Genomic DNA, 12,865 nt, shown 5'->3' on the forward strand with positions numbered 1-12,865 from the left:
AGCTGTTGCTTTGAAACTTGGAATACTTGTTCACCATCATAAGCTGACCCTGTATAGCAAGAAACATAACTCCATCTTGCTTGTTGCAAGATTTATGGCCCCTTTTGTACTTAGAAAATATCAGATTTCTTGGTTAAGTTTTATGTTTAGGTCAACTTTTCTCCTAAACTATCAAAGCTATTGCTTTGAAACTTGGAATACTTGTTCACCATCATAAGCAGACCCAGTACATCAAGAAACATAACTCCATCTTGCTTTTTGCAAGAATTATTGCCCCTTTTGGACTTAGAAAATCAGTTTTCTTGGTTAAGTTTTATGTTTAGGTCAGCTTTTATCCTAAACTATCAAAGCTATTGCTTTAAAACTTGCAACACTTGTTCACCATCATAGGCTGACCCTGTACAGCAAGAAACATAACTCCATCCTGCTTTTTGCAAGATTTATGGCCCCTTTTGGACTTAGAAAATATCAGATTTCTTGGTTAAGTTTTATGTTTAGGTAAACTTTTTCTCTTAAACTATCAAAGCTATTGCTTTGAAACTTGCAACTCTCGTTCACCATCATAAGCTGACCCTGTACAGCAAGCAACATAACTCCATCCTGCTTTTTGCAATAATTATTGCCCCTTTTGGACTTAGAAAAATCATTTTCTTGGTTGAATATTATGTTTAAGTAAACTTTTCTCATAAACTATCAAAGCTATTGCTATAAAACTTGCAACAGTTTTTCACCATCATAAGTGGACACTGTACATCAAGAAACATAACTCTATCCTGCTTTTTGCAAGAATGATGGTCCTTTTTAGACTTAGAAAATCATGGGTAGGACAATATTTCTATTATACAAAAAAAATCAGATGAGTGTCAGCACCCGCAAGGCGGTGCTCTTGTTTCTACATAAATTTGGTCAGAACATTCAATTTAGGCTTCTTCCAGTTGAAAGAAGTTTTCACAGACTTGACATGATTTCTGTTTACTTCAAAGTTTCAAGCTTTTTCAAAACCAAAAAAGTGACTATTTTTTCATAACAGCATCACATTATACCCCAAGTAACTGGCTGCAGACAGGTATACGAGGCCAGCCTAAGAGTATAAGACCTTTCGAACAAAAAACTCAAGATGAAATCATGACTAGAATACTGGGAATGCCCTCAGGTAGAAGGCAACAAAGATCACGCAATGGCACGTGTTGCAGACATTCCCGCACGTATTTTGAGAGTTTGCACTGTTTTGTCATTGACCCACATTTGAACACCTTGCCATATCAAGGAGCTATTACTGGTTACAACTGGTGTATGTTACAACAGATTACTGTAATGTTTCAAATACTTGAAAACCCATGCATTTGTTATATTTCTTTAAAATTTCTTTAATTTTGCCTCTTTTTTGAAGGCCAATGCTTGTTATCAACATTAGAAACTGTGCAGTTTTAGATTAAAAAGAAAACACAAAAAGTATTGTTTCTCTCCAAGAAAATAGTCAAAATATATGTGTAAAATAAATAAGAAAATATAGCACTCAGAGGGAGGTAAATGTGACGGCACAGGTCATCTGTATGTCTTTATAATTATACATAATTATGTCTGTCTGTAAGTGATCTCATTTCTGCTCAGTAACACAATGCCTTAACCTATGATCCATCCTCAAATTTGGTTTGAACAATTGCTCTCGGGTATAGAATGACTCTTACTGATTTTGAGTTTAGGTGCTCAGGTGTGTCTGTTATATTTTCAGTATAATAACACAGTATTTTGGCATTTTAAGAAATTATAAGAAATGCTCAAATTTTTGATTTTTGAAATGCCTGGGTATGTTATTTGGAGACATTACAGTAGAATTTTACATCATAGAATCCAAGAATTTAATAGACTATCAAGAAAATATATAGAAAAGACTGCTTGCACATATTGCATGTTCAGAAGAAGAAAGCAAAAACTATAGCTATATTTACTTTCTGCATGGTTTATATCTGTATTCAGAAAAAGTATTTATGAATATTCCATTATGCATGAGTCTTGACACGTATAAACTGCAAAAATATTGATAATAAGAATGCTTTTATGGTTATTTTAGATAAATTATAAGACTGATATAGTTTCTTGACATGATATGTCCAGTTTTTCCAAGAGTCCATACCTAACATTCTAGATGACTGAAATTAATGCAACCATGTTAACTATGTAATTTGTGCTTCAGCTATACAAGGATTAAGTCCCCTTTTCCTGTAACTGACCCTTAATTAACTTAAAATATCCTGCCTTACCCAGTAAAATGTATCAGAGTGTCAAGCAGAATACTACTTTGACTGCCATTTTCATGTGTTAATGCAGTAAGCTAATTAAAGCTCAACCTTGACCACCTTGTTCTGAGAATGTGATTGTTACGTTTTTGTGGTGAGTAAAAGGTCAAAGTTGAAGGCCACCATGACCAGTCGTACAAAAACTAAGAAACTTTCACTTTTACAATGTCCATGTCAGAATTACTGTAGTAATTTTTTTTTTCAAATAAATTTGAAGTGTGTAAATTGTAACATGTTTTCTTTCATATTCCTTGGTAGTGTTGGCATAGAGGTTATAAAATATAGTTGCTAAGGGGTTCTGTAGTTGATTGTCACAAAGATATTCTATTTTAGATGTTTGCAGTGATGCGGGGACACAACTACCATAATCTACTGCAATCTGTAATATAACTACCACAATCTACCAAAAGACAGACATTTTTAGCTCGACTATTCGAAGAATAGTCTAGCTATTCTACTCACCCTGTATGCGAGTACATACAGCTATCATTTAAAGGCATATAGCTTTGAAACTTATTTATTCTTTTTCTAGGTCAATTACCAACCTCACTGGGTCAAGTTCCATAACTCTAAACATGTATTTTGAGCAAATAGCCCCCATTTGGTACTTAGAAAATTCGGTAAAGTTTTACATCAAGTTAACATCTACAAAATTAATGCAGATATTGAATTGAAACTTCACATGTGTCTTCGGTTTATAAAATAGTTTGAAGGCACCAAGTCCCATAACTCTGACCTTCATTTATGCCAAATTATGCCCCCTTTTGACCTTAGATAAATTTCTGGTTTAATTTTTGGTGCAAGTAACTTCAGCTATTACTAATAAGGCATATAGATTTGAAACTTAATTTTTTTTTTCTAGATCAATACCTACCTCACTGGGTCAGTCCCATAACTGACATGTAATTTTGACAAATTATGCCCCTTTGGACTTAGAAAATTCTGGTTAAAGTTTGCGTGCAAGTACATATGCTATTACTAAAAGGCATAAGATGAAACTATTATTATTTTCTTTTTCTGATCAATACAACTCATTGGTCAAATCCCATACAATCTGACATGTATTTTGGCCAAAATTATGCCCCCTTTTGGACTTAGAAAATCCTGGTTAAAGTTTTACATGCAAGTAACTATCATCCAAAATTCTACGATATTAAATTGAAACTTCACATGTTACTATCGGTTTAAAACAGTTGATGCACAAGTCCCCATAACTCTGACATGATTATTGGAATTAATATCCCCGTTTGACTCTAGAAAACCTGTATAAAATTTTGTGTGCAAGTACATACAGCTATTTACCAAAAGGCTAATGCTTGAACTATTTATCTTTCTAGTCACTTACCAACCTCATGGGTCAATTCCATAACTCTTAACATGTATTTGAGCAAATTAATGCCCCCTTTTGGACTTAGAAAATTCATGGTTAAAGATTTACTTACAATGTCTATCCCAAAACTAATGCAATATTGAATTGAAAAATTAACATGTATTCTTCGGTTATAAAACTAGTTGATAGCTATCAAGTCCCATAACTTGTAATGTCCCCTTATTGACTTACAAACTTTTGATATTTACTTTTTGGTAATAATTTCAGTTCTGTGACACATATTTCGAATAGTAGACTTGGCTGCTTACGGACAGCTTTGTTTCTATGTTGCAAGGGGTTAGGCTAAAGCAATTTACATTGCAGTAGGTTGTGATAGAGAAAATGGTGTCGAGTAGCAGAAAAAATATTTAGAAATCATTTCATACATGCATGACAAACTCATTTACATATTTTACCTAGTCTTAATCATATCTTATTATAATGTTCACTTTGTTACATGTTTAAGAACATTTTGCATATTTATATATATTATATTTCATTTAAAAGAGGTATTTATTTCAACAGTAATGTCATTAAGGTGAATTTATTTAATTATATTTTAATGAAGAAATCTTAAAAGTTAAGTAGCATGGTTTCTGAGTCACCTATTTCTCAGGCTTTTGCTCTACTGTTTATAGGCCTAAAAGAAATGTATGTGTATTTTATGTGCTCTTTATGCATAATATACACATGAATTTTTACATATGGGTCCAGATTCGTACATATATAAATAGGGAGTTTTTATGTAACCATAGTTATAGGTTATTAGCTTTGTATCGGGCAATATGCACGAGTTTTTCAGCGGAAATATTGCACGACTTTAGGAGCGCAATATTCTTCCGCTGAAGAACGAGTTATTAGCTTTGTATCGGGAAATATGCACGAGTTTTTCAGTGGAAATATTGCACGACTTTAGAAGCGCAATATTCTTCCGCTGAAGAACGAGTGCATATTTCCCGATGCAAATTAAGATAATAACCTTTTTATTACATACGCATCTACATGTATAAATATTATGTAAATATCATAAATATGTTCAATAGCCTGAATAGGATTGACAATACTGAAATAAATAGAAAAAAATAGTGCAACAACACACTGAATTATGTCACGCACCCGATATGAAATTCAGGCGTCAGTGTATGGAAAAATTTGACGTTTCCGGTACCAGTGTAACTTAACGTGGAATAGAAAAAAGTATGTAATAATTATAGGTTATTAGCTTTGTATCTGGAAATATGCACGTGTTCTTCAGCGGAAATATTGCGCAACTTTAGGAATAGAATTGACAATTCTGAACTAAATAGAAAAAGAATAGTGCAACAAAACGTACTGAATTATGTCACGCATCCGATATGAAATTCAGACGTCAGTGTATGGAAAAATATTGACGTTTCTGGTACCAGTGTAACTTAACGGGGAATAGAAATGAGTATGTAATAATCTAGATTATAGAACTTTATTGTAAACTGAACATGAATGGAACTTTGAATTTCCCATTATAGTGTTTTAGGGTTACTTTCTTCCTTCTTAGTTCAGAAACATAATGTTTTGATTTACAATGATTTTGTTATGATCAGCCTGAGAAATAATGGACACTTTCGTTAAATTACTCTTTAAAGAAAAGCAGTTCAAAATCGTTCACTTGCTTTCCTTTAAATGCATCAAGATTAAATGACATTACTGTTACGCATTAATTTTGATAGCTTTGCTGATTGTTTTTGCCATTGTTCTATTTTTGACAGTGCTGTTACTTTTTATGTTTTAAAAGCAATATATTTATACTTGAGTATATTGAAGAGTTTGTAAGTGAGATTTTCTCTCCGCTACAGTTGTAGGCAACTCGTTTGTAAGGGTATGGAAAGACTATCTGCAGAAACAACGCGGCATGCCGCCAAAACTCCAACGTAAGCTTTTTCTGCATCCAATACTTGGCTTGTTTTAAAATGACCCTGTTTAGCTACCTCGCAGAACTCTGTGTACCAGATATGGCCAGGAATAGACAGTTTCCAATAAATTGTCTGGTTTTAATACTGCCACTAACTTAACTTGACTGTTTGATCTACCTATCCCTAAAAAGGATTATATGTGAATTGCAGCGTTATTTTACAAGATCCATATAATTTATTATAAACTATATATCTTTCTGAAGGACAATAAGGGTAGTTTTAGGATCTTTTTGAATTTTTAAACTTTCAAATGATTTCAATTTTATGGCCAAAAATGTATTTTTCCTATTGTAAAAATCGGACAGAATTTCAATTTTGAGAAAAATGAAATTTTACACGTTTTTTTGCATCAAAATGTTGCTTTCATGCTAACTAAGATGTCCTGAAGGTTTTATAACAGTCCAGTCATATTTCAAATCGAGATTGAATTTTGTTGTAATTTTGGTATCAAAAATGGCTGAAATTGGAAAATGCCCCATCAAAATCATTGTTTTTAACCAGGTTTTCGTAGAAAACCAGTTATTAGATTGGGGTATGTTGTCGGTCGGGTTGGGGGGGGAGGGCGTCAAACTTGGTTTCTGCACAATAACTTTAGTTTGGAACAAGCTATAGACACCAATCTTGGCCTGTAGATAGATGATAAGGATACGAAGCTTGGGATTGCATTTTGGGTCATTTGGATCAAGGTCAAGGTCGCTGTGGCTAAAAATAGAAAAATTGGTTTCTGCACAATAACTTTAGTTTTCATTGATGTATTGAAATTAAACTTGGCCTATAGGTAGCTTATAGAAAAACCAAGGTTGGGATTGTATATGGGGTCATTGGGGTCAAGTTCAAGGTCAGAATACCTTATTTAATCTTCACACTTAGAAAATTCCATGGTGGCGCAGTGGTCTAGAGCGTTGGGTCAAAAGCTACTTTTTAGTCAATGGGACGGAAGGGCGTCGGTTCAAGTCTTACTGAGATAAAAAAAAAATGCTTTCTTTTTTTTTTTTTTGGTCAAGGTCTTATAGTTACTAAAAATAGATTTTTTTCCCCAAAAAAAAAAAAAAAAAATTTTTTCTCTAAAAATAGATTTTTTTCGCAATGTGATGATCATCATAAAGTAAATGTGGTTTCTGCTTTATCATTTTAGTTTGGACTTAGTTACTGCCACCAAACTTTGTGTACAGCAAGCTTATCTGAAAAATTAGCTTTGAATGATATTTGGGGTCACTGTTACTAAAAATAGAATAATTGTTTCCACTCAATCTCTTTAGTTTGGGTACACATATTGTCAGTATACTTGGTGTGTAGATAGCTTTTATCAAACACAAAAGTTTGGGAATGTATTTGAGGTCGCTCAGATCAGGGTCAAGGTCAATGTAGCTTTGTAATTTATTTTTTTTTTTTTTTTTTTTTTGTGACAGAAAGGTCGTTTTAATTGGGTAACTAAAAACAGAAAAAAATGGTCATAGTTATAATAAAAAATATATGTTTAATAGAATATGACCATTTTTTTAAAGAACCTGTTGGCATGATGCAATTGAAAACCTGGTTTCCACGTTTCTTGTTTTATGATGAATTGAAAATTAATCAAGATACTTAGAAAGTTGAAAAATTTTAGTTTCTATTACCACAATTGGAATTAATATGGAGTGATATGTCATATATTGAAAGACAAAAAAAAACAAAAAAACGGAAAATCCTTGTTATAGAAATCTAGATCAAACAGTATTAAATTGAATTACCTAATTTTGACTAAAACTAAACATTGCATTGCACATAAAATCACTTCATTTATAGCCGACTCACATTATGTCCTTTATTTTAACAAACATATTTATCCTTAATTTTGAATACATACAATTTATTGACACTCTCACTGCCTTGCATATTTTTTTATTTTGGAATTTACTTTCACTTAGACCTTTCTTTACTGATATACTTTCACTCAGTATGCATCAAAATGCAGCAGAAATTTCCTTCTTGCTGCGTAGTATCAAAGCTTTGTAAGACGTTTTTTTAATAACCTTAATTATTTTCAAATGAATGACTGCCGGGGACTTTACGTTTTACAGTACTGGTTGGGAACCGGTTTCCGGACAGGACCAGTTTCCGGACACATGTAATATCCGCTTTATATCATTGTTTTTCCTGTTATTGTTTCATCTAGATCATTTAGGTGTTTCTTCTTCATGTCTACAACAATCCACTATATTACAAAACTGTTTTATGTTAGTTTTTTATGATGATAACTCACCTGTGTTTACAAAACAACTTTCGGTCTTAACGGGGCACGAATATAGCATTGCGCATGCACAGTAGTTCACACTTGCCGAGGTATCAAGTGGGGAAGAAATAATTAAACTTCATATTGATTGTCTTCTGATAACATGTGCTACTTATAATTTCACGGTAATAGTTACATAAAATGCAGGGCTGTCGATTTTTGCACTAATTTTATTCTATATCTATTGGAATTATCAAGAATTCGCGTTAGATGAAATTCAAGATTTTTATTGTCAACTTCGGTTTGCTTTCGTAGCTGCTATTGAACGTCAGGTTATGTTTCGTGTGCATTTTTGAAGAGATGACTGATAAAGAAATGTGTAAAAATAGTTTAATTACTTATTTCGATATCAAATTAACAGCAAAATACCGTCAAAATATTTGTCCGGATACTGGTTTACCTTACGTGGAAATTAACTTCTTTTAGTGACCCATTTGAGGCCCCATAGACCCCATGTTTTATGTCACAACGGGATGCTGATTACAACATCGGATGCAGAAGGAGCTGAAGTTTGTGCAGTGTGGGCTTCATTTATGTCAAATATTTTTTTAGGGAATAATGGAAAATGAAAATGTGTCCGGAAAATGATTCCCAACCAGTATAGAAGTATTTTTAAGACCCCAAAAATATTTTTTCTTACAATTTTTAAGTAAATATAAACTATAAATTCAACTTAAAATGAATGAATTGTAACAGTTATAGCACTATTATTGTGCTAGTATTCACTTACAACCTAAATTAATTTTAGATTTTTAAAATTTTGTTTTGAGGGAGCCTCGGTGGCCGAATGGTAAAGGTTGCTGACTTTAAATCAGTTTCTCTTCACCGATTGTGTATTCATGTGAGGAAGCCATCCAACTGGCTTACAGAAGGTCGGTGGTTCTACCTAGATGCCCGCCCTTGACGAAATACACCTCTACCGTCACCAATATATTACCTATTACTGTGTCGGTGTGACATTAAACCCAACAATTTTTTTTTTAATGTATGGGGAGGAAAATTAATTTGGGATTATACAGAACTAACAGCATTAAAATCTATTTACATATTGTAATAATTAAGGTTTATTTTACACTTTTTTCAAGTACATTTATTACCATGTTGGATAAGAACATGTTGCACATTTCACATTTTATTCACTTAGTCTTGGACACATATCTATATGAGATCGGGTTCACTACCTCAAGACAATCAGAGATGCAAGTTTTTCGGTTTCCAACAAAAATATCAGTACCATTTTCATGGGATAATGGGCTTGTTTTAAAAAGGATTAGATGTAACAAATTCTTGCCCAAGAAATGCATCATCAGAATTCCCTATTCTACAATAATTACAAAGTAAAGAACATAACACTATGAAATCACTTACAGAATACTTTGTGGGCCCAAAATTTTGTGGTGTGTTTAGAAATGGCTATTTTGCTGGGAATATGATCAGGGATATTTCACCTCTTTGAGAGTTTTACTAGTTCATTGGGATTTCATTCCAACCATGGTATCCTCCAGAATTAGCCCTCAGTTAATATCAGTGATGTCACAATTAATGAAATGTAAATGATGTGCAGAGCACTTGAACCCTCTCTGTAGGTCAAATGTCAAGGTCACAAATTGAGCTGAAAGGTCAGAACTGTCCATTATATTTTGTGTCCGGAGCATAACTAAGTAACCATGCAAGGTATTGACTTCAAGCTACACATGTAGGAAGGTGGCAGTGAGACAGTGTGCAGAGTGCCAATGAATTGGGTCTGTAGGTCAAAGGTCAATGTCATATTTCATGTCCGTAGCATAACTTATTAACCGTTCATTGTATTGACTTCAAACTTGGCATGTAGGTGGGTAATGATGAGACCATGTGGTGAGAACATTAGTCTGGTCTGTAGGTTGGTCAGTGTCACAAACTGAGCTCAAAGGTCAAATCTGTCTGTCATATTTAGTGTCTGGAGCATAACGTATTAACTGTCAAGATATTGACATCAAACTTGAAATGTAGGCATATGGTGGTGAGATGATGTGCAAACCAGTGTGGTAGGTCAAAAGTCAAGGTCACAGCAAGGTCAGATCTGCTAAAGGTATTGATTTTAAACTTTGAATAAAGGCAGGTGCTGATGAGACTATGTGCAGCATATTGCAACAATCTATATTACAATACCTCAACCCCACACTCCCCCTGCCGCTCCAAAAAAAAAGTCATTTAGTTTCCTGCCACCGCACACACACCCTCCTTTCCCCCACACACCTCCCACAAAAAAAAAAATCTTTACATTTTGCTTCTGTCCTCCTCCGATATAACTCTTCAGGCGTATATTGCCCAACTTTGCAGAGCTCTTGTTACTTAAAAAATTTCTGGGCATTGAAAACTGAAATATTAGCATCTGTGATAGAAAGATATATATATGGTATAATCTGGTACACAGAGGACACAATGCCTGCCTCAGTTAGCTTCCTTATATGGTTATAACAGTTTTATAGTTGTAGATAAAACAGTAGCTAGTCTCTACTAGTTCCTAGTTCACCCTCACTAATAGTAATCTGTTGACTGAAAATTTGAAGAAAAAATGTAAAATGAAATTGTTCTTCACAATCAGTAACGTACATTATCTTTTCTGCGCTTTTAAAGTGGACATAAATTATTGCATAGAGACATTTTACCATATACATCATTTGCTAAGCAAGTTTGTGTTAGGTGCTTACAGGCTTTCATGTCAGTGCTTGTACATAGTGCCGGAAAGATTTTGAAAGTTAACATTTAAACATAAAACTCATCATTCTTTTTAAGGCAGCACAGAAATATAGAAAAGAACACTTCAGAATTTGAGAACGTTTTATTATGTTTATATTTGAATATTTATATTTGTCAGGAATTTCTCCAATGATCGGAGAAAACCATACTGTTGTGTGGCGAGGTATTTTTTTTAAACATTAATTTTTGTTATATTGCACGAAATAACTATATACAATCTTACCACTTAAAATGTACTTCTGTATACCTTAACTAATTTTACTTAATTCATTATATTTGTGTATTTTTGTAGTTTTTACTTGAGTACAACAGTAAGTTTTACATTAGAATCTGATTCAGTTTGGAGGAAAATATAGAAAAAAAAAAGATTTATGCCTCCCTTCTGATTACAAATACATTGTGCCATAATGTTTCTCTGTCCACTTCGGATCCTCAATTTTCACTCAATCATTGATTTTCATGTCCATATAGCAAGGTCAAGGTCTCGCCTAAAAGTCAGCATTTGACACTGTTAAGTTTTCTTTCTTGAAATGAATTTGGTACATATTAATTCCATCTTGCACTTCATATACATAAATGCTTCTGCAGTAAAAATTCCAGACTTTCATTTCCATCTTTGAAGAAGAGGTAGTGTATCGTATTGCTCATGTTAGTTGATCTGTCTGTTGGCAGGCTCTGTCCGTCTGTCCTTTGGTCGGTAGACACTGCTTACTGACCAATAACTAGACAATGCTTTGGTCTATAATTGTCAGACTGCATAGAATAATTGCCTGTAGTCAGTAGATGTCCTTAATAATGTGGGGAGCAAAAAGTCAAAGGTCAAGGTCACAACAGCCTTGAGGTTTGGAATTATTTCCAATTAATAAATAGAGAACAATTTTGGACCTACAGTAATCATACTTCATAGGATGGTTTCATGAGGTCACTAAGTGACTCAAAGTGCTTTCGGAATCAGTTGGACAACGGTCAAGGTCACAGGGACTTCAGGGCTGAAAATATTTCCAAATTAATAATTAGAGCATGCTTCGGCCTAGGATTATTAAATTTCATAGGATAATTATTTTGGGGGTCACACCAGAAGTCACAGTGACCTTGAGATGGAAAACTATATGTGATCAATAACTGGAGAACACTTGAGCCTACAGTTGTAAAACTTCATAGGATAATTGTTTGTGGTCACTAGATGGCCCCTATTGCTTTTGAGATCAGTAGGTCAAGGTCACAGTGACATTGAGACCAAGTTAACATCAGCAGGCAATCAAAGGGGGCAGGGGCATAGGTATTTTACAAACAGCTGTTGTTCAAGTCTTGTTTTTGAACCAATGTTTAAATTAATTCTGTACTTGTACATTTGTTTCTGAAGTACTCCACTTGTCTGCGAAATTCAATGTTCAAGAGTTTTGCCTCAGTGTGAAGACATTCTTCCCAATCCACTTTGATTTCATTGATTTCAATGATTCTTAAAATAGAGAAAGGCCAGACTATATTGAGACATTTATTGTGTAGAGGTAGCTTTACAGTGTACCCTTACTAGTTTTTTTTTGCTAGACTCTTAAAATGGGTGTGTCTATCATTGCTCTTAGTTGCACAATCATGGGGTTAAAGTCTTTCATTGGTGTTGAAAAACAATCAGTCATTGCAAAATACTACCCATTTAAAAATTTGTGTAAAACAACAAATGGGTATATTTTTTTTTGAAAAATACTTCTTTTGTGTGCTCTTTTTTTTAAAGAAAATTTTGCAAAAGGTAAACCCATATAATGTAAAAAAAGAATTGTTTAAGAATGTTGTTAATCCAGTAACACAATTTCCTTGTTAATGTATGATTGTTTTTCCGAGAATATTAAGTGTTGTAATAGAAAGTTTTGGTTATTCAGTTTTAAGAATTTTCCCCATATTTCAAGGAAGAAGTTGTCAAGAGTTGTAAAAATAAATGCTAAACAATATTTCATCCAAGTCAGATTATGTAGTTTCATGTAAGCTAGTGTATTTTAACTTATTTTGTAGGAGTATATAAAATTAATAGCTATAGTCTTGAATTAAAATGCTTTGTGTCAATTCCTGGATTATTATCCAGTTGTTCTTAACAACTTTAACATTTGTCAGAGAATTAGAAAGAAAAAATGCACATTTAAAAAGATTTTTAAACAGAAATTCAATGTAAATGTGGGATAATAACCTAGGAAAGAAGTCTTGATATTTAAATAGTTTAGGTATTTTAATCATATATTTTTATATT

The 12,865-nt window shown here is 33.3% G+C and overlaps 1 protein-coding gene across 35 annotated transcripts in view; it reads left to right on the forward strand.

Annotated features, from left to right (window-relative positions):
- Positions 1-12,865, forward strand: part of LOC123536146 (uncharacterized) — a 132,059-nt gene that overhangs the window by 89,962 nt on the left and 29,232 nt on the right. For 32 of the 35 annotated variants that reach the window (XM_053528417.1, XM_053528407.1, XM_053528391.1 and 29 more), the window contains 3 exons: positions 1,031-1,153; positions 5,499-5,573; positions 10,745-10,789. In XM_053528417.1, coding sequence (XP_053384392.1) covers positions 1,031-1,153; positions 5,499-5,573; positions 10,745-10,789 — 243 coding nt within the window. The remainder of the gene's footprint in view (positions 1-1,030; positions 1,154-5,498; positions 5,574-10,744; positions 10,790-12,865) is intronic. The other 3 variants (XM_053528386.1, XM_053528393.1, XM_053528406.1) reach the window with 2 other exon arrangements.

Source organism: Mercenaria mercenaria, chromosome 17, assembly GCF_021730395.1.
Source record: "Mercenaria mercenaria strain notata chromosome 17, MADL_Memer_1, whole genome shotgun sequence".
In the NCBI taxonomy this organism is placed as follows: domain Eukaryota; kingdom Metazoa; phylum Mollusca; class Bivalvia; order Venerida; family Veneridae; genus Mercenaria; species Mercenaria mercenaria.